Genomic DNA, 20,668 nt, shown 5'->3' with positions numbered 1-20,668 from the left:
ATAGCTAGAAACTAAGAACCTATCAATCTCTTTGAGATAGAATCTTTCCCGCATCTTATGTTACTCCAAGTATACATGCCATTAGAAGGTGTAATATCAATCAAATCCAAGAGGAGAATATTCTCTACTTAAAAGCCTATGAAGAGGGTTCTAGTCCATTTAACCCCCCTCTCCCCCCTTCTTTTCCTCCACACTAATAAATGCCATTAAACTCATCAACAAGGATCCAAGGGTAGTAGGGAGCTAGGGACCAAACATACCAGATATGAGTCCAAAGACGAGCTTTGCCAAGAAGATCAATCAGGGCATACACATTGGTAGACATACAAACTTCTCTAGAAACAAGACAAGAGGCCACAACTGACATCGAATATCTAGTATAAAGCCACCAGATAGGATAGATCTCACACAAGTGCCATAAATAGATGAGACCACCAGCACTGGCTTGTGTACCAATACATTGACATTGACCTCTCCACCAAAATTTTGGGGGCAATATTAAACATGCCCTCCACAAACAGCTTTCAACTCTTGAATAAACATAATAATAAGAGAATGCACTCTAATCAGATCATGAACATCCTTTTGTCTAGGGATGTTGTTCAACTCCCTTGCATTCCATGATAGGACTGTCATTTTTTAACATTGAAAAAATGAGAGTCAATAGGCTTAATTGTCTATGAGTCCACCAATTCTCACCCATCACACTTTTAATTTACCCTGATCTTTCCTCTGTTCTACCTTAGTAGGCCTCTCTGGGCCTCCATTTTTGAGGTTCTTTTGCTACAGCCCCAAAGTGGGCAGAATTGTGCTACCTTTTTCCTGATCTTGTTCACCCATTACCGTTGATGCTCAAGAGTAACCAGGGTTGAATCTGCTCTCAACTTTTCTTTACTGGTTGGCTCCATATCTCTTGAAGCTTCCTAGATCTTATCAATAACCATTTGAGTGCCAATCTATGTATTGATTTGAAAGAAGGCCTCCCTAGGAGCTTCCCACATCCCTTTAAGAGCCACATCATGCTGCTCAAAGTCTTCTAAAACCTCAAAACGATTATACACCCCCTCCGCTTGTCTATCCTTCAAAGTCCTCTTTTGACGTCTTCCTTTGTTGTGAAGCTTCACTGGAAGAAAACCATCCTTATTTGCATCCCCACTCGTCATAGGGGCTTTCCCTTCATCAACCTTTGATGATTGGTGGGGAGGCATATTGGACGAAGACCCTACAGAGATAGCTTTTGGACATTTCTTTGGAGATGCCCATACTCATGACAACACTGACATCTGAACGGGAGAGCTTTATAATCCAACTGATAAACCCCTGAGAAAGAACCAACTTGAATTTCCATAGAATCTAGTAGAGGCTTATTTAAATCTATTTCAACACAAACATAACATAAGTAATTACCTTTTTATCCATCATTTGTTGCAAAGGACCAACCAACTTGCCACGCAACAGAGCTATCATATGAAGTATGTCATTCCTCTGAACCTCTATCAAGAGCTGAGGAAGTTGGACCCAAACAAGAAACCTTTAAGGAAGCTCCTCTATTGGATTAAAGTTTGCATGCCACCGCTTGATGAACAGCCCAACTTGATTATAAAAGTAGGGGCCACCCTCAAAAGCTTTGTTACAGACTGCCGTGCACAAGAACACCATCATGAACTCCTAAGCTTAGTAATTAATATTTTTCCTTCGCTTTGACGTATTAGCTCCTAACTGTTGGCGGCATTATTGTACACGGGAAAAACATTAGTTAATTATGTGTAATTGTTTTGGTTAGTTGGCAACCGAGGGGTGGAAGTTGCGGTGCGACGGTTGGCGCTCGCACCCCCTCGGTACCCTTTTATACTTCGGAATGTAACTTGTAACATACACTTGTTATGAATAGAACATCAAGTATACTTTGTCTGATAATTACGGCATTATTCTGCGTTATGTTCTTTATGTCTTAAGTTATTCACTCGAGAGGGCAAATATTTGGTGCCGCTGCCTAAACGAACTCGGGAACGGAAGACACGGATGGCGCACAGACATAATGGGCCTACCCGTTGGTGAAGTAAACCCGAAGGCCGACGACACCCGAACAGAACTGTACACAGGGGAAGACACAGCAACGCGAGAATTTTCGATTTTGCTCCAGGTAGCCATTCAGACATACGTTCGACGAGAAGCGGCGGAGGCAGAAATCCCACCAAGTGCCGTGTGGACAGCGCTGGAGGTTAGCCCGGCAGTAAACCGGTTAATGAACCACCTCCCCCAACTGCTTGCACAGGCATCGCTGGCACAGCAGACCCACCTGGAGGAGATTGCCCAGGAAGAGCGACGACAACAAATCCTGCAACGCTACGAAGAGAACAGCCGACGGGACACGGAAAGAGATGGCGCCAGGCCAGGAGGGAATTGAACTGTGAACTTCTTATTCTCAAATAAAAGTGTCATTGACACGAGTTGTACTTGAGCAAATGAATTAATAAAAGACATGTTTTGATTTAAAAATTGAGAGTTATGGAAATGTGCGACAATTAATGCCAAACCTATTGAATAAAGATAGGAATAGAAAACCGGAAACGAACGAGTGGGAGGCCGCGCAGAGGGCTTTGATTCTGGAGCAGCAAGTAAAACGTAGACGGAGGCTGAGGCAACTTGCCGAAGGACGACCTGCCGAAGGGGGGCCCGAGGGGAACCAAGGAGGTGTCACGGAAGGTGCAGAGGCCGACGGAAATTTCTACGCGTCGCCAGATCATCGTAGGACGCGGAGCCACGAAGAATTTCTAGAAGAAACAAGGTTACGGCGAAATCTAGTCGAGGAGACTCGGGATCAGTTTAGGAACTTATCCCTCACGCCACGGAGTGAAGATCACCAACGGGAAGCAGGAGTAGGAGCGTGTCAAAACGAAGGGGAGGGCAACAGTACGGGTATAGGTGCCACACGCGACAGGCAAAACACCGTACCTCCAGGACACACCACCAACACTATCGGAGGTAGCAGCGCAGGGCCACAGACACAACCACAGACACAGACACAACCGCCTCCAGGAAGACGACCAGGGATGGCGAGCAAACAAAAGTTACCAAAGTTCATAGGGGAAGGCAAGGAAGACCCCTTACAGCACTGTCGTACATGTGAGACCATTTGGTCCGCCAACGGAGTAACAGACCACGATGACTGGGTACAACAGTTCCCAGCCACGTTACGTGGAGTCGCCATAGATTGGTACTCCGATGTAGATAAGCAAAAAGTGGCCACATGGGCTAACCTACAGAAGGAATTCACGGAGGAGTTTCGGTTGCTCCGTGACAACTACGAAATTGTAACAGAGATATATAGTACCAAGCAAGGTACTAAGGAGACAGTACGGGCATACAGCAAGAGACTAAAGGAATTGTTGGGTAAAATGGAGAGTCAGCCAGCTAAGGGCTTAAAAAAACGATGGTTTGTGGAAGGATTGAAATCCTCCCTACGGAAAAAAATGAAGATTGTACCCCCGACGTCATATGACGATGCCTATAACAAGGTGATGGATCTAGAAAGCGAATACAAAACATCAAGGAAGAAGAAAAGTAATAAATATTCATCTAACGATGATGAAGATTCTGACGGAGAGAGCAGTAGCAGTGGCGAATCAAGTAAAAAGGTACACGCGCTCCAGAAGGACATGGAACGCATGCTGAGAGAATTCAAGGCCATGAAAGGGAGTACAAGTAAGACGGAAGAAAATGAAGTGTGGTGTACAGACTGTAGGTGTGACGGACACACAAAGGGTACTTGCCCGAAGAAGGCATTCTGTGAGATTTGCCAAATGATGGGACACTCCACCAAGGAGTGCCCATACAATATGAAAACCCGAAGCACGAACCAGGTGTTGTTCACGGAGCAAGCCACAACATCCGCACCAGTGGGCGATGGTTCCACCGACGGTGACACCATCGTGCGGTGGTCACACCGTGCGGTGGGAGCCACCGAAGGCCGTGCAAGATTATAAAATGCCGCACAACACCACCGAAGAACAAGACACCACGCCACACACCGCCGAGGAAAGGAAGAAGACACCACGCCGCACACCACCGAGTAAAGGAAAAGACACCGAACACCGCCGAAGGCACATCACCACGCGACACGAAGGGTAAAGGGAGAGGCGCCACGCACCGCACGGCCCAATCGACACGCGCAGCAGCCGCACCACCAAGCATCGCACAGGCCGACCACCAAGCAGCACACGACCAGACCAAGCCCGCACAACCCCACGCCGCCACGCCAAAAGACACCACACAGGCCACGCACAGGGGAGAAAAAGAAGAAGCAGCCGCACGGCGGCAGCCAAAAAAAGAGAGGGTTGTTACGAAGGGTGGATTTGTTCTAAACAAATCGGTTACAGCGAGATCCATGGATTCAGCAGGGAAAAGAAGCTGGAAGAAACAGCTGCATGCTTCTTCCAGTAGCAGCCAGAAGGATAGGGGTAGCAATATCAGGATTTTAGTGTCAGGAGTACGTGTTGCAGGTGGCACCATGGATGCCAGCGCCTGACAAAAACAAAAACAGAAAGCACCACAGGCTGCCGCAAGTGCGAAAAACACAGTGACGCCACAGAATGTTACTTTCGAGGGCCTGAATGGATTGGAATGCCGAAAATGGTGGCAGGATACCCCCGATAATGACCTGGTAAAGCAAAACCTCCGGAAGGCACAAGTAGAGTGGGCTATTCGGATGCCCGTGTTCCCTATCCGGGAGTACGAGGGTGCCCTACACTTCATGGTGGACACCTTCAACGGGCATACATGCACCAGCATGTTTGAATACCTCCGGAGGGATATCACTATATCCTTTAAAGCAAGGGATTTCACGAGGGTATTCGGCATTCCGAGCAGCCAGGGCAAGAAAATAGACTTGAAGGCCAAAAAGATGACACAGGAGGAGGAGCGGTGGATTAAATTAGTCTCCCGGAATTTGACCACAGCGGAGTTGGACAGCATGGCTAGAGCCACGAAGAGTCGCGGAATCCGTAAGACTTTTGTTGCGGAGGGCCACTGGAGATGCATTATGGATGTCATCAAGAGCAGATTGACAGGGTCGGGTAGGGCGTCAGACATTGCCCTCCCTCAGATTATGCTGATGAATGGGCTGATGAATGGCATCGTATATGACTGGGCAGCCTTACTGGCAGAGAGTATGTATGAGTTTCTGACGCTCCAGCATCGCACATTCTATATGCCTCATTACGCTATAGGGTTATTCCTGGAGGCCACGCGGGAAGTAGTGCCGAAGGACGAGTTGGAGGTACGGCCGCAGGGATCGTTGACAGCGGGAGAGCCTCCAATAATGTATTGGAGGCACTTGGACATTGGGCACTCTTCCGCGAAGCGGAAACGGGCGGTGGATAGGGCCTCGGCCTCAGGGGAGCCTGATAGCGGGAGGGAGTCCAGCAGCACGGAGGATTCGGAGGAGGAAGATGAGGAGGATGATAGCAGTCAGGCAACGGAGGAGCCTGTACGAGTCCGGTTTGCCCCACCTCTGTTACCGATGGGCACGCTTGTGCCAGCATCTGGAGTAGGCGGCACCTGTATTCCGGCCTTTGGGCAGAGCCATACACCTGTTACACTTGGTCCCCTCCAGCACGAGCACCAGGGAGCACCGTCCGGCCCAACCACAGCGGCACTTACCGAGGACATGGCAGAGTCGGGGACGGAGGAGTCACCGCATCGGGTAGTGGGCGTTGAGGAGCAGGGGCCGACGGAGGTGGAGGATACCGAGCCTCACGTGTGGTTGGACGTCGTGGGTAGTGACGCTGTGGTGACTGTTTCTGCTTCGTTGTTGGAGGAGCCGACGACAGCGAACCATCCCCCGGTCACGGAGATGCGTGCTGACCTCGAGGCTATGCAAAGCTGGCTCACACAGCGGTTTCAGATGACACTGGCACAGCCGGAGGGAGCTGTTGTATTCTCACCATGTCGAGAGACTAGAGCGGAGGTAGTCGACTTGGATGACTCGTCAGGGGAGGCACATGGACTCACAATTGGGAACGAGGCAGGGGAGGTCGCCTCTGCTGGGCAGGCACCAGGAGATGTTGCACCTTCGGTGGCGGAGGCGGTACCTTCACAGCAGGATACAATGACCGTTCCACCAGGGATTTCCCAGTCTTCGACACAGACGGGGGAGGATGTTGAGACCTATCTCGCTGACATGGCTGATATGGTAACGAGGGGTAGGCAAGTGGTGGCCGCCGCCCAGACGCAAGCATTGCAGCAGGTGGTGGTGGAGCTAGAGCAGGTCCTACAGTTTATGTGGGTGGGCTGCCCGACAGCCTTTGCTACCTGCTTTGAGTCTCAGGGGTGGCCAACTGCGGAGACAGAGGAGATGCTCCAGGCTTGGAGGCTGCGTCAGCCCGTTGTGGAGAGTCGGGTGACGGCAGTTGTCCGCGAGATCGAGCAGGTCTACCGAGATGCCTATTATACATTGAGGCGTACACAACATGAGTCTGCAGTCAGGGAGGCTGCCCGAGTAGCGTTGGAGAGAGAGGTGGCCAGTCAGCAGGCCTCATGGGCAGCCGAGAGGGCGCAGCTGTTGGCACAGCTAGAGATGGCCTGCACAGAGACGGCTGAGACCCGAACAGCGAAGGCCGAGGTAGAGACTCGTCTGGCAGCCGAGCAGACACGGTTGGTCTGCGCGACGGAGGCAGTGGATACAAAAGAGGAGTTGCTGGAAGCCGCACACATGGTGAAGATAGCTTTAGAGAAGGTATTGGTGGCGGAACGGGATGTGGCTACACGTACTCAGCAGGTGTATGAGCTCCGTGCCCGCTTGGCGACCCAGACACCGCCATCTCACACTTCTGCTTCAGGGACGCTTTCTCAGCCCCATCCCTAGTCTTTTAGATATATTGTATAGGTTGCATTATCTCCATTTTTGTAAGTCGCTTGGAGACGACTTTTCTTTTTGGGGGGGATGATGTTGGCGGCATTATTGTACACGGGAAAAACATTAGTTAATTATGTGTACTTGTTTTGGTTAGTTGGCAACCGAGGGGTGGAAGTTGCAGTGCAACGGTTGGCACTCGCACCCCCTCGGTACCCTTTTATACTTCGGAATGTAACTTGTAACATACACTTGTTATGAATAGAACATCTGGTATACTTTGTCTGATAATTACGGCATTATTCTGCGTTATGTTCTTTATGTCTTAAGTTATTCACCCGAGAGGGCAAACACTAACCTTTGTTGTTACATGGAAAAAGGCTTTGTTTGAGTGATAAGAAATTGCCTTCATTGGCTTTACGATTCAAATAAAGATAAATTGGTATAAATCTATTTAGCAATAGAGCTAGGCAGTGGTAATTAGATTTCCAAGCAACGTTTGGGAGAGCTTTCTTGTTACAAAGAACACATAGCTTAGTAACCAAAATCCAGTGAACAATTCTTTAAATTGTTAAGTGCTTGCTACAGCCACATCCTTTATGATATTTTATGTCAAGATTCAAAGCAAGAGTTGAGCTCTAGTGAGATCATTATGTGTTAACCATCTTCACCATTTGAATTATAATTATTTGATTACTAGTTAAATTTTCCATATTTAAAACATGAAAATTTATTTTTAATAGTTAGATCATCAACTTTAAAACCAATCCACAATTATAATCAACCCACAGGATTGGGTAGAATGGTTGAAGCCCAAGATTAAGCCTTCTCATTTTAATTTTCCCAGGCCTATTTTTATGTTCAAGATAATAAGCTGATTCAGATTGCTTCTTTAGTATTCTTTTTACTATTTGAAATTTACTTTCAGAAAAATAATCAGCACTTTTCTCTGTTGAGCAGTTTTTTCCTATGGGGTAAGTTCATATTGGACAAGAACAGGACATAACGAATGTAAATACTAACATTGTCTAACAACCACCAAAGTGCAAGGTTCATTCTCCTACAAGTACTTCTCTTCTGAACATACTGTTCTTTATCTTGCAGCTGAAACAATCATTTGAAATTGAAATGTATTACCCAAAGCATAATTTGACATTGCTCAATTGACAGGTTCAATGTATTTGTGGCTTCTACTTTCTAAAGTTCATGACACACGCGAAAGCAACTCACTTTTCAGAGCATTAATGAGTCTGCTATGGCATCTTTATACAATTTAAAAATCTACACAAATATATTTAGATTTTATGGCAGTGAGCATAGTTATTATTATTTTGAAATTCTCACTTTCTTGCTCTACTTGAGAATAGGTAAAATATGTTGCAACTAATGATACTCATCTTGCAGCTATTTGTTACAAATTAGTCTTCAAATTAAATGTGAATGAAAAAAAAAATCATTATTCACCTCACGCTCTGAGTTTTGACCATCTAATTCCCAACTCCACTTTTACTTGTTAAAAGTATTTACTTTTTGAAACTTGTATTTGATATTTCAAATCTTATTATATTATATTAAGATTATTCTTCAAAACTTTATTTTTGAAATTCAAACTTCACTAATGCCATACATTGGTTCCTCCTCAATATTCTCGATATAATTAGAAATTCCATTGATATTTTCAAATTAATCAACAAATTCATTTCCAAAACATCAGCAAGAACTAGTCACTACAAAATCCTTGTTAAGAATGTGGAATATAATTTCCATGTGCATGGTGACATAATAGGGGCATAAAAGTTAGGGTACCAAATCTAACACCTAACATATTAAAATAAAACAATGGTTTAGGTTTACCGTTTTACTATGTTCTAAAATGTTAGGACTCTAGCTTCTAGTTTTTGATGGCCTGGGTTTCAGGCTATGGCATGTTATTATTATCTATGATACATAGTTCCACGGAGTTTCCTAACGGTGGATGGTGGGACAAGTTTTAGGGACAGAGGGGACCAAGGACCTAAGTTGAGGGACAGTGGGGAGACATTGGCAGGTCTGGCAATGGGGTGATGCAAATACATATAGTACTTGAAAAATTAGTTATAAAAAGATGTGTAACAAATAAATTTAAGAATTATAAATGAAACTTTAGCATATTATGTAAATTTTAAACTAATAAACATTAAAAACATGACAATGATTGCATTGAAATTTGAACATTAACAATGGTGGGCAGAGTTTCAGAAGTTTGGGAGTAAATCAAGAATAAGTATAAGAATTGCAAATGAAACTCTGGCATATGAAGTGAAGTTTAAAATAATATAAATAAAAACATGCCAATGCTTTCATTAACAATAACAATGGTGGGTGGAGATTTGATTTGGTGCAAATCCCCCAACGTGGTCAAGAGGTAGCGCCTCTTGTGGGTGTCTAGGGGCAGAGCCTTCAATGGTGTCAAGGGATAGTTCCCCTAGCGGGGTGAAGAGGCAATGCTCCTTGTGGGGGTCTAGGGGCAGAGCCTCCATTGGGATCAAAGGGCAGCCCCTTGTGAGGGCCTAGAGGCAAAGCCCCCAGTGGGGTTTAGGGGCAGCACCTCCAAAACCTCACAAACCTTCATTATGAATGTCATTTTCACAAATTTATCACCTTTTTATTTTTTAAGTTGGATTTTCTAGCATGGGGCCACGAGAGAATCCTAGGCACCCTCAAGATAGTTAGGGGACTCCTGGGAGTCCTCAGGACAGTCTTAGGGACATCCCTCATCCCCGACAGCTTGGCAGCAATGGCAGGACGGTCCCCGAGACATCCCATCGTCCCAGGTATCTTGGCAGTAGTGGCAAGACGGCCTCGGGGATGTCCCACCATCCCTGACATCTTGGTGGAAGTGGCAAAACATTCCCACATCTCAAAGACATCCCCATCCTCAAAATGCCAAGATTTCAAGGGAGGATGTGTCCCCATGGAACAACTAATATGCAAGTAATTACTAATTAACGTACTTATGAACTATAATTCTTATGTTTCAACTTGTTCTTCTACTTTGCCAACTTTGTTGGATAGCTTTGTCATTGATGTCAAAGGATGTTGATCAAGGTTGTCTAGCAATTATTTGGTTGAGCTACTTACCTACTTGCTTGAGCTACCTACCTGCTTGCTTAAGCTATCTGCCTGCTTGCTTGAGCTGCTTGCCTACTTGATTGAGCTGCTTGGCTGTGTGGTTGAGCTTCTTGGGTGTCAGCTTGAGCTGGCTTTTTGTCCACTTCACCTGCGAAATTGTCTACTTGACAATGACACATCATCCATGAGATTTTTAAATGGATTTCAAATGTCATTTAATGGATAGGGTGAACCGATGAACCATATGCTAAATATATATTGTGTGGTGTGTAGGTGGGGTGCTATATTTAGACTTCATGCCGGATGTAGAAAATAGAACAAAAAATTAATGAACTAGTGGTTTAAGGCAACAAGATCATTATTACAGCAAGCCCAATACATGTATGGGGAGGCATAGCACTTTCATGAAACTCCAAAAAGAGGGATGCTACAGCCAGATCGTAGGGTATTTTATTTTTATTCTTGGCAGTCACGTGATTGAATTTAACTTATTTGGAGTAATATCTTTTAAGATGAGATGATCGAAATATATTTTTTTGAAACAAAACGTAAGGGAGATTGGTCGTTAAGCATATGACAGAAAATTTATCATTAAAACGTGTATTAATGAGACGTATCGAGCCTTACTCGAATGCCGTTGTGAATAGGAATGAACTCGTTGTGCGATATTTTATTCTTGGTTATCGTGTGTTGGTATGGTTTTGACAGTAGAGTCAACTTATGACTGCTATGGTGGGGTGGAGCGAGAACATGCGGTAGCATATTCACATGCCTTGATAATAATAGTGGATTCGATGCATTGTATAGGTTGTTTATGCAGTTTCAAAATGACTGGTTAGATTGTTGGAGTATTTGAGTTGGAGCCTTACGGGGTTGTCATTTTGATATAAAAATTGCATGCAGCTATCAAAGCAGTTATCGTGGAGACCAATTTTGATTTGTAGAAGGTTATGAAGTCAAATATCATATGAGATAGAGTCAAGTGTATATGTTATAAAGTCAGGCTTATTAGGAGTCAAGAGCTGCTTTCAAAGGGTTGTTAGTAATTTTTTGTATAGTTTCGGTCCATCTAAGTTGGTGCTCAACCTGAGGTTGGTGCCTGCCTCAGCTGATCAGAGTTGGTGCTCTCTATGAGTTGGTGCTCACTTTTGTAATTTGGTTTGGTGCCCATTTGTTAATTTGGGTTTGTGCCCATTTGTTAATGAAAGGGTTTTCCATGAGAAAATTTGTGTTTGCGTCTTGATGTTTGCTCTATCTACGTTTTATATGGTTCCATGTTATTGAAAAGTTTTAAAATACGGATTCACACCTTCCCCCAGCCCCCCACCTCTCAGTATTTTCTATGTGCTTTTCAAACATTAAATTAAAATTTGTGGTAATTGAAATTTAAAAGAACTGCAATCAGATTCTATATTAATTTTGAGAATAAGAAATGGACAAAATTCATTATTACTCATAGTTCCAATGAAAAACAATGTACAAACACTGAATCAAAAAGCAAGCCAAAACATCAGAAGCTCATCACTACATTAATCAATAAATTATTAAATAATAGATATCATCTTTTACATGTAAAAAACTTAAGAATGAAGTTTTGCGAAATCAAAATCTACAATAAAGATGAACAGAAACACTAATTGTAAAATCAAAATCAACAAGAAGGATGAACAGAAACACTAATTCCAAGTATTCTTGTCCACTACTTTTCACATACCACTCCATATAATCAAGGGCACTTGGAATAATAAGAGCAGTACAGACATGCTAACTTCTATCAGGTTCAACGTCTAGATCATGGCCATTTTACCTACCAAGGAATATAGAACATACTTGAACAGTGGAGAAGAAGAATTGCACACTTTTTTAGAGTCATTGCTTGTTTCTTGTAGCCAACTGCAATTTTTTGCGAACACATGCAAGGTCTCCTAATTATTCACATAGCAACCCCTTTCTTTTCTTGAAGTGAATATGATCAGAGTTCACTCAATTACTGACTCAATGTTTGAAGTGTGAAACATAGTCATTCAGGCATCCCTTATCCACTAAAATCCCACCAAACTCCTAGATAAACAGATGGCCTACCCTTCTTACTTGCATAAGTACTATATCCCTTCTTCTAAATTGTATATCTGAGTTTTCCCACTACCATGCAATAGATGCATCCAGATGCAACATTTTAATGTCTTCATAAGGCAACTTGCAACTTTCTTGTCACGGTTTCTATTAAACCCCAAAAGAGCTAGGGTCCAAACAGCACATTGCTACATAAAAAAGGTCGATCATCTCATATTTGAAATGAAATGAAAGATTTTAATGACGTCCACAAGACTGATCAGTCTATGGGACTGAGGATAGCATTCTTAATCTGAGTTACCAGGTTCTCCTCTGGACCCCCCTGGTTCAGGTTCGGATTCGAACTGGTTCGTGGTTTTGGGCCTGGTTCGACTGGGTTCGACCAGGGTTCTTAAAACCCAGAGGTGGTTCATCCTGGTTTGAACCCGGGTGAACCCAGGTCGAACCAAAGAGAACCACAGAGAACCCAAAGCGAACCCAGGCATCTAGGCGGCCCAAAAAGTGATTTTTTATGCCAAATTTAATTTTTTTTTCAATTCTGCTTAGGTGGTTCATCCGCTTTTTGCTGTTTGTACAAAATTTTCCATCAGTCGTGTATCTACGCATGGCACACATGCGATAATTCCTCAACTTTCACCAATGGCAGCACCTATTCCACAAACTTAAACCTAGTTATGAATGATCTGTATCTTAATGCACCTAAAAATTCAGGGTTTAACACTTCTTCCCATGGCCAATCTCACAGTAAGGTCTATGTTCTGCTCCAGTGCACTGGAACTATATCAGCAGATAGATGCTCAAAATGTGCAGTGGAAGCAAATAAAACCCTTCACAACCTTTGCCCCAACGACATAGGTGGGAAAATATGGTTGGATGTCTGTTTCATGCACTATCACAATTCTAATTTCATTTCAAGACTAGATACTAAAAGAATTATCTTGGTGAACACGATGGATATTACTAAAAGTAGAGATGCTTTCGAGAACACAACCAGCAGCCTTCTGTCAAATCTGTCTGAGAAAGCTTACATCCCTGCAAATAAGTGTTTCACTGCTGGAACAGCCAAATATAATACTAGTGGAACATTATATGGTTTGGTTCAGTGTTGAAGAGATATATCAGTACAAGATTGCAGAACATGTTTGGCTAAAGCAAGAGCAAATCTGAGCAATTGTTGTTCTACAAAACAAGGAGCCCAGTTTCTGAGCGCGAGCTGCAGGGCAAGATATGAGATATACCCAATTGAAACCTACTATTGAGATAGGGATACTTGAATATTTTGTCATTTTGATATTAAACTTCATGTATGTGATGCTATTATGTTATGATCATGATGCTATGATTACAAGTTTATGTTTGTTTTGTTGTTTATATGATGCTATGTGACATGCTAATCTTAATTCATGCTTATAGGCTGCACAAATATTAAAATATATATATATATATAGTTTACATGTTTTTGTACTAACGAAACCAAACAAACCCAAACCCCTTTTCAAAATTTTGCCATACCGGTGTACCAGTTCTTCGAACCCAAACCGGTGCCCAAACCCAAACCGGCAAGCTAGTTCTTAATTAATCTTCAGATTCTTTTCCCTGTCCAATCTTCTACTATTGATTTTGACTAGGAGGCTAGCAGTATGATTAATTCTCTCTTCAATAACTGATTAATTCCATCTTCTTCAAATAACTGATTTGTATCCATACATTTCTCTCATGTCTTTGTAATGCTCCAGGTGTAGGTGGATTGGCGAGGTTTAGTTTACTCACAAGCTTGGCCGTGAGGTTGAAGCTCAGGAGTACAAAATTTGAACAATCTATAAAAAAATTGCATTGTGAGCTTCCAAAAGGAGGTCCTCATTTAAAGCTAAATTGGCACTTAGCTTGGTCATAACCTCTAAAACTACTTTTACCTTTAACCTTTTATTGAACGCCCAAGCAATGGATTCCTTATGATACTTCATAGACCCAAAAAGAAAAACCGTTACAAGAAGTGTCACTATCAACAATGTGAATAATGAAATCCAATTAAGTTTGCATTATCTTTGAACTTTCAAACAGATATGTGAGATTTTACTATTAATATGTTTGCTCTTCAGAAAATTGAACAAGAAAGCAGACAGCTCATCTCATGTCTCAATCCAATTTTTGTAATGCAATATTCTATCTTTTAAATAAAAGTTACAATTAGGACCAAATGGTGTAGTAAAGCAAATGAGAACTGTTTAGAGTCCAAGTTAAGTTTCCACCTTGAGCACAATTCATGATCTTGCAAGCTTAAAAAAGGAAAATAGGTTTTTGCATGATCTTTTAAGACTCCAAATGAAATGAAATATTAACATGTGGACATGATCTCTATACCAACAAAATTAAGGGTGAGTAATTGAGTAGGCTCCCTTTCAAAACAAATTTTATTCAATTTATCCTCCACCCCACAACATGAAGAAAGAAATTTTCTGTCTGCATAATGAGATAAGTTGTTCAAACAACAAAGTAAACCATAAAATAAAGGGGGCTTCATAGAATATCCCAGATAGTCTGTTACCCAGATAAAACATAAATGCATTTTAAACATCCCAATTATATATGAGAACCATTAAATCTAAACAAATAAAGAATAAAGAATACCAGTTGTACTTGTTCCAAAGGTATCATTTTCATTATGGTTCTGTCGATGTGATACTGCTTTACGAGTAGCATCCTCAGCAATACCCCCTGGTCTAAGTCGTGCAGAAGCTCGGCAATACCCTTCTAAGTCACCTGATAAAAAATGCTGTTTCACTTATAACATGACCAAGTAGCTTGAATTTATATGAAGTTTAAATGGCTAAAACATGTTCCACTTTAAAAGTTGAAGCTATATTGATCTTCAAAGAATACTCCTATGTCAGATTATATATTTTGCTATTAAATAATCAATGCACATGTAAAACAAAAACAACAAATTGATTACTAAACTTTTTTTTTTGGACGGGGGGTTGGGGGGGGTACACCCTACCATAGGGCCCTTGATCTTTTAAAAAGAAAAAATATAATGGATACAGAGAGACAGAAATTACACACATGTATATTCCTTGAAAATTATCTGTTTAAAACTTCATAGTCAATTCTAATATTTTTTTCAGAAATCAACTGCATAAACATACCAGATATAGAATGAATGCACAACTTGTATGTGTTTCTCTTATATAAGAAATTATCTTGAACGAAAACACACAAGAATACATTCACATATTTAGTATAAATACAATTATAATTTTAGCATGACATAGGTTCAATACACATATATAATGTTTCTGAGTACAACTGTATCAATATTTGCTAAAGTTTTAAAAAAACTGACGATAAAAGAACTCCAAACATGTATATCATTTAATTTACACAGACAAGAAAGTACAAGGAAAAGGGGAATGAGAAGCACCATGCCGCCCAGTTTGACAAGAAAGATTGTGGCAACATACTCCATGGCAGTCCATATCCTCTGTGTGCACTGAATTATTCTCCTAAAGGCATTGGTAAATTCTTTGAAGTGCCAAGGATGATGAGGATTTGTTAAAAATAATAGATTCATTTCCACCCACTATTAGTCAAGGAAACAGCAGTAAAGTGCAAGAGACACATTCCCAAGGAACATTATGTATCATCGTAGTAACTTAATTCATTTGACTCCTATCCTAGTAAATGCACTCCTGAAATTCAAATTTATTTTATTACACAAGCTAAATTATTTCACATCCACTGTCTTTTCTAGCACAAGCTAAATTATCTGCTGCTTTGCAAATTAAACAGTTGTTTAGAATCTTGCATCATGTCCAAGTATTTACATGGAAAATGACCTCTGCCCATAGCATTTTTTGGCCCATAAATCTCAAACAATTTTTTCGTGCTTCTTTTTTTGTGGATAGGATTTGAGAATATTACTTGTGCAACTTCCTTCTTAACCTCCCATAAACTTTCTTCTAACATTCAGCTTAATTTCATATCATGGGATATTCAGTTTCAGACTTCAAGATAAGTGTTTTTTATATATTATTAATTTGTTTGTAACAATATCCAAGCTTTTCCATAATTTTACACATTGGACTGAAGTAATTTCAAGTTCTATCAAGCGATCTTAGGTTGTGTATGCATCATCCTTTTAAATCTTCCATAAAATCTCTTTTATGAGTGCATAGGCTATGATTTTCCAGAGGTCCATATTTGCAGTTTGATTGATCCCATAGGATGCTCAGTTTCAGAAATAAGTGTGTAAACATATCCAGGTTATTTGGAGTTTCACTTTGGACAGAAGCAATTTCAAGTTCTAACATGCAATATTTATCTTCTATAGAACATTTCGTGTGGAATATCATTTAAAATGCCGAAATAGTTGAATCATCCAAGCTTTGTGAGAAAATTGTGTATCAGTTTTTCCTTTGATGTTTCAGATCACATTCCCTGATCCATCATTGGGATGGTTTTTGCCTCAAACCATCCTAATGATGGATAATAGAGTGTGACCTGAAATATAGATGCAAAAATTATTACATATTTTTCTCCAACAGCCTGAAAAATTAACTTACATCGACTATGAAAATCTAGTGCTGCTAATTACCAACATAGTTGATAAATCTATTTGTAATTTACAACTTTTGGGTCTCTTTGATAACAAGTATCCCCGCCTCTTGCTTTATAGCCAAGTAACATAGTGCCTTTTTGTTAGCTTGCTATAAAAATGAGAAATTGTGCTGATATATCTTAAACTCCACACATGAATTCTAACAAAGAAAACCTTCAATTTCCACTTGACCAAATCAGTCTTCAACATTCCAGTGATAATAAAACCCCATTCAAGACCAATATTAAATTGATTGAGTCAAGGAGATCCAAATATCAAGGAAAGACATGCTTCAGCAAAAATTGAAATCTCATCCATGGGCATAAAACAATCAAGCCATAAAGTAGTGACATTGCTGACCTTTGACAACGCATCGCCATAGCTCCATCTGTTCTGACTGTGGCATGTTCATGACATTCTTTATACTTCCATTTATTATGTAGGATGCCTGGACTCACGTTTTAGGATGATAAATACGTGGAATTAGAATGCAAAACTCACCAATTCAGAAATACAATTCAAAACAGTAAATAATATGTTTGAAATGGCAACTTTTAGCTCTAATAGAAATCAAGTATGTAAACTCACTGTCAGATAAAAATCGCCTATTAAAAAGCATCAAGTTGACAAACAAATTCTACAGAACAAAATTTGACTTTTATAAATTTTTCCAGGAAACAACATAGCTTTGAATCAAGGCTCTGTGTGAAAATTCTAATAGATTCAAGTTTTACATCATTCTGTGAGGCAAGTACTGAATGTAATGCATGACAATAGCCATCTATTTACCTCTTTACAGCAGGTATCACTGATACAGATTGAATAAACGGAAATATTCTATGTAAGTTAACATGAAGAGCATTCTTACAAGTTACAACCATCCAATTTAATTTAAACCAAAATAAGAGTGCATCAATGTAAGGGGCACAAAAAGGAGACACTACTATTTCTACCTTGATCACATTCTAGTTTCTACCAACTAAAGGCAATGATGCAAAGTAAAAGTGTAGTGGCAGCCTATGAGTTTTCACTTCTTAACAGAGATGTGCTCCCTAAAACTAGCATCAATAAAATATTATTTTAATTATTTCCTTATATTAAAGGCATCGATGGGAATCATGTAAATGAATCTACAACCCCAAAATACAAGTTTGCCTTAGAAGTATGCAAGTTGTTTCATAAGTGAATACAGCATAATAAACGTATCATGTTTGCAAATTGCTTAGACTGTATGCATCTTAAATGACTGAAAGCACGGAAAGAACCAAGTTCATAAGCCCTTGACAAATCAAGCATATACAGTTCCATAAAGTAGTAATCCTCTAGGATCCTAACAGCATGCATCTATTTTACATAACCGATCAATGGGGTTTCACTTGCATAATGTCCTGCATCACGTGTAATGTAATTTTGCATTGCAAATATCTATATCCCTCCTACAAGCGATAACAAGGTATTTCTTCTGAAACAATCCCATCTTCGAGATGCATCAACCATCTCAATCACTCTCATTCTGAAACTTCAATTCCATCATATTATTCTCGGAGTCTGTTTGCTGTCATACACTTGCTTCTAATTTTTGTCTTTGTCACCTTTTCTTGACATATAACCACCATCTTTGTAATGGTAGTTTGTGTCAACACAGAGTTTGGGCTTGCTCTTTAACCATTGTCTGCCCATCAAATTGCTGCACACTCTAAACTACACTTTATTAATTATTAGTCAAAGATGAATTCTGCTAAGTTGCATCAACTAGTCTCTATCACTCGGGCTGGCAGTAACGGTGCTCTAAGACCAATTGTAATGTCCCATAATTGGGGTTGACCAATTCTTGTATAATGCACAAGTCAGCTATTTGTCCTATATCAACCTGATCTGCTGTTTATACCAAGATACATATTAGTGTATGAGAAATTCTTTTCATTCTCTTGTATGTAGATTAGTTATACTAGAATTTCTGATTCTGCCGTGTGTAATGTATATATTTATGTACCCTCTCCCCCCCACCCCCGCCAAATGATTTGTTCTTCCTTCTTATATCTTTACACTTGATGGAAACACCACTCTTCATGGCATGCCTGTTAATTGAACTTAATTAACTTGTGATTATATTATATTATTATTAAATTTATTTATATTTTAATCTTATTAATCTTACTATTAGTTATTATTAAATCCTGTTTCAGAAAGGGTACATTACAGGGCCAGTGGATGGCAAAGGGGATGACTACATAAAAAGTAGGGCAATTTTAAAATATATAGAGAAAATATTCATATGAAAACATGGATAAATTGAGAGTTCACATGAAAGTCAAAGTCAAACAAATTATCAAAACTCAAACCTTGTATCAAATTGCTTTCAAAATTCATTGTCAATATGCATGTGAGATTAAATAATAGCTAACATGTTATAACAAAATGCCCAAAGGCTACACTTCTGCCATATAGTTTCACTTTCAATTACAATTACAATATGAAACTACAAAAAAGCAAAGTGACTACTGCCCCTAATCTGCATCTCTCAACACTAAATCATTATCAAAGTCCTCTAAGTCATTGCCACTGTGATGGTCCACCTCATCCAACGGAACCCCAACCAATCCCTCTGGTGCCTCCTCATCAACCTGCGCAAAGCCTTTGGGATCAACATCCCATCATAAAGCTAGAGTTTCCCACTACTTTGGAGTCTAACGATGCTGAAGACGAAGAGCACCATGCACAACAACTAGCTTCTTTGCATGTCTAGAGGTAAGTCTATTCCTCTTGATGGAGTGGATAAAGCCATATGTGGACCAATTCCTCTCTGCAATAGAGGAGCTCACAACCTATGAAAGGAGGTGAGTGGCAACATCTTCAATTGTGGTGTATCCTTCTTGTACCATGTCCACCATCCAATAGGATTAGTTTGAGCTAATGTAGCTCTATCCAGCCTTGCCTATGGTCTACAGTTCTACGAAAAGTTGGACCACAAAAATTTGCAAAGTCAAGGAATTGTGTGTGAAGTATTGAAGACTCCTCTAAATACATTTTTTCAAAGGCCTGCATTAGCCCTTCTAAAACCTCTTCACTGTCAGATGGAAGCAACCTTCCATCCCTTGGTGCATATGTGATGTTCCCTTCTAGCTAGACATCAATATCAGGTAGATTAGCCTATCATTTTGACCCTCGTAGGCTAATGAGTGTGGACAAGGGGTCTTTTGGGGCAAAGACTTGGTCGATAGAGGTTTCTTGTCTTCTCCATTATTCAAGAATGTTTCGTTTGGCTTTCGTTTGGCTTCATTTGGACTTCGTTTGCTATACTTACTATTTATAGTAAGTCAGAGGTTGATTGAGAATGACCCTTTCTATTTTTAGCAAGGCATCTGGTCACATGGGGATTAGCAATGTTGACTCCCATTTCAGACGACAGCAAAATATTAAGTATTTGGGGAGATATTAATATTTAATTGGCCTAAGTGATAATTATTAATTAAAAGGATATATTATTAAGTTATAACTTAACTTAATACTTGAGGGTTAAGTCATCATCGAAAGGGGGCCATTATTTCAATTAAATATGGGGTCCAATGTTAATGAGACATTAAAAGGACTTCCTAAGTTAAATGTAATAACATTTTAAATGTTTAGAGGAAATCGAACTTCATGAGGGGATATAAGGATTTACAAGAGAAATCGAAATTATTATGTGATTGTTTCTTTCAACTTGTTTACTAGAGAGCATTGGGGTTTGAAGAGACCAAGGGTATCTGTGTAATGTCCCCTACTAGGTTTAGGCTTGTTTTAATCATAATTAAGCTATTTCAATATACTTATGACTTAAACTAGGTTGATTAGGAGACATCTCTATTTTGACGTGAATCGAATCGGTGATATTCCATAATTCAATGGATCAATTAGCTACTAAGTAAATTGTTCGTCTACCCCAATGGATAATTAACTCTAGCATACTGAATAATTAATTTTATTCTGATTCATTATAATCATTTACATATTTATTAATTAAATATCTATATATACAACTATTGTATTACTAT

At 40.4% G+C, this 20,668-nt stretch overlaps 1 protein-coding gene across 4 annotated transcripts in view; it reads right to left on the bottom strand.

Annotated features, from left to right (window-relative positions):
- Nucleotides 1-20,668, bottom strand: part of LOC131060968 (autophagy protein 5) — a 123,529-nt gene that overhangs the window by 7,631 nt on the left and 95,230 nt on the right. For 3 of the 4 annotated variants that reach the window (XM_057994455.2, XM_057994457.2, XM_057994458.2), the window contains 2 exons: nucleotides 16,995-17,082; nucleotides 14,666-14,797 (listed from right to left, as the gene is read on the bottom strand). In XM_057994455.2, coding sequence (XP_057850438.2) covers nucleotides 14,666-14,797; nucleotides 16,995-17,082 — 220 coding nt within the window. The remainder of the gene's footprint in view (nucleotides 1-14,665; nucleotides 14,798-16,994; nucleotides 17,083-20,668) is intronic. The other variant, XM_057994456.2, reaches the window with a different exon arrangement.

This window comes from Cryptomeria japonica, chromosome 9, assembly GCF_030272615.1.
Source record: "Cryptomeria japonica chromosome 9, Sugi_1.0, whole genome shotgun sequence".
NCBI classification, from domain to species: domain Eukaryota; kingdom Viridiplantae; phylum Streptophyta; class Pinopsida; order Cupressales; family Cupressaceae; genus Cryptomeria; species Cryptomeria japonica.
The sequence above is the reverse complement of the archived record's forward strand: the minus strand, read 5'-3'. Positions and strand labels throughout refer to the sequence as shown.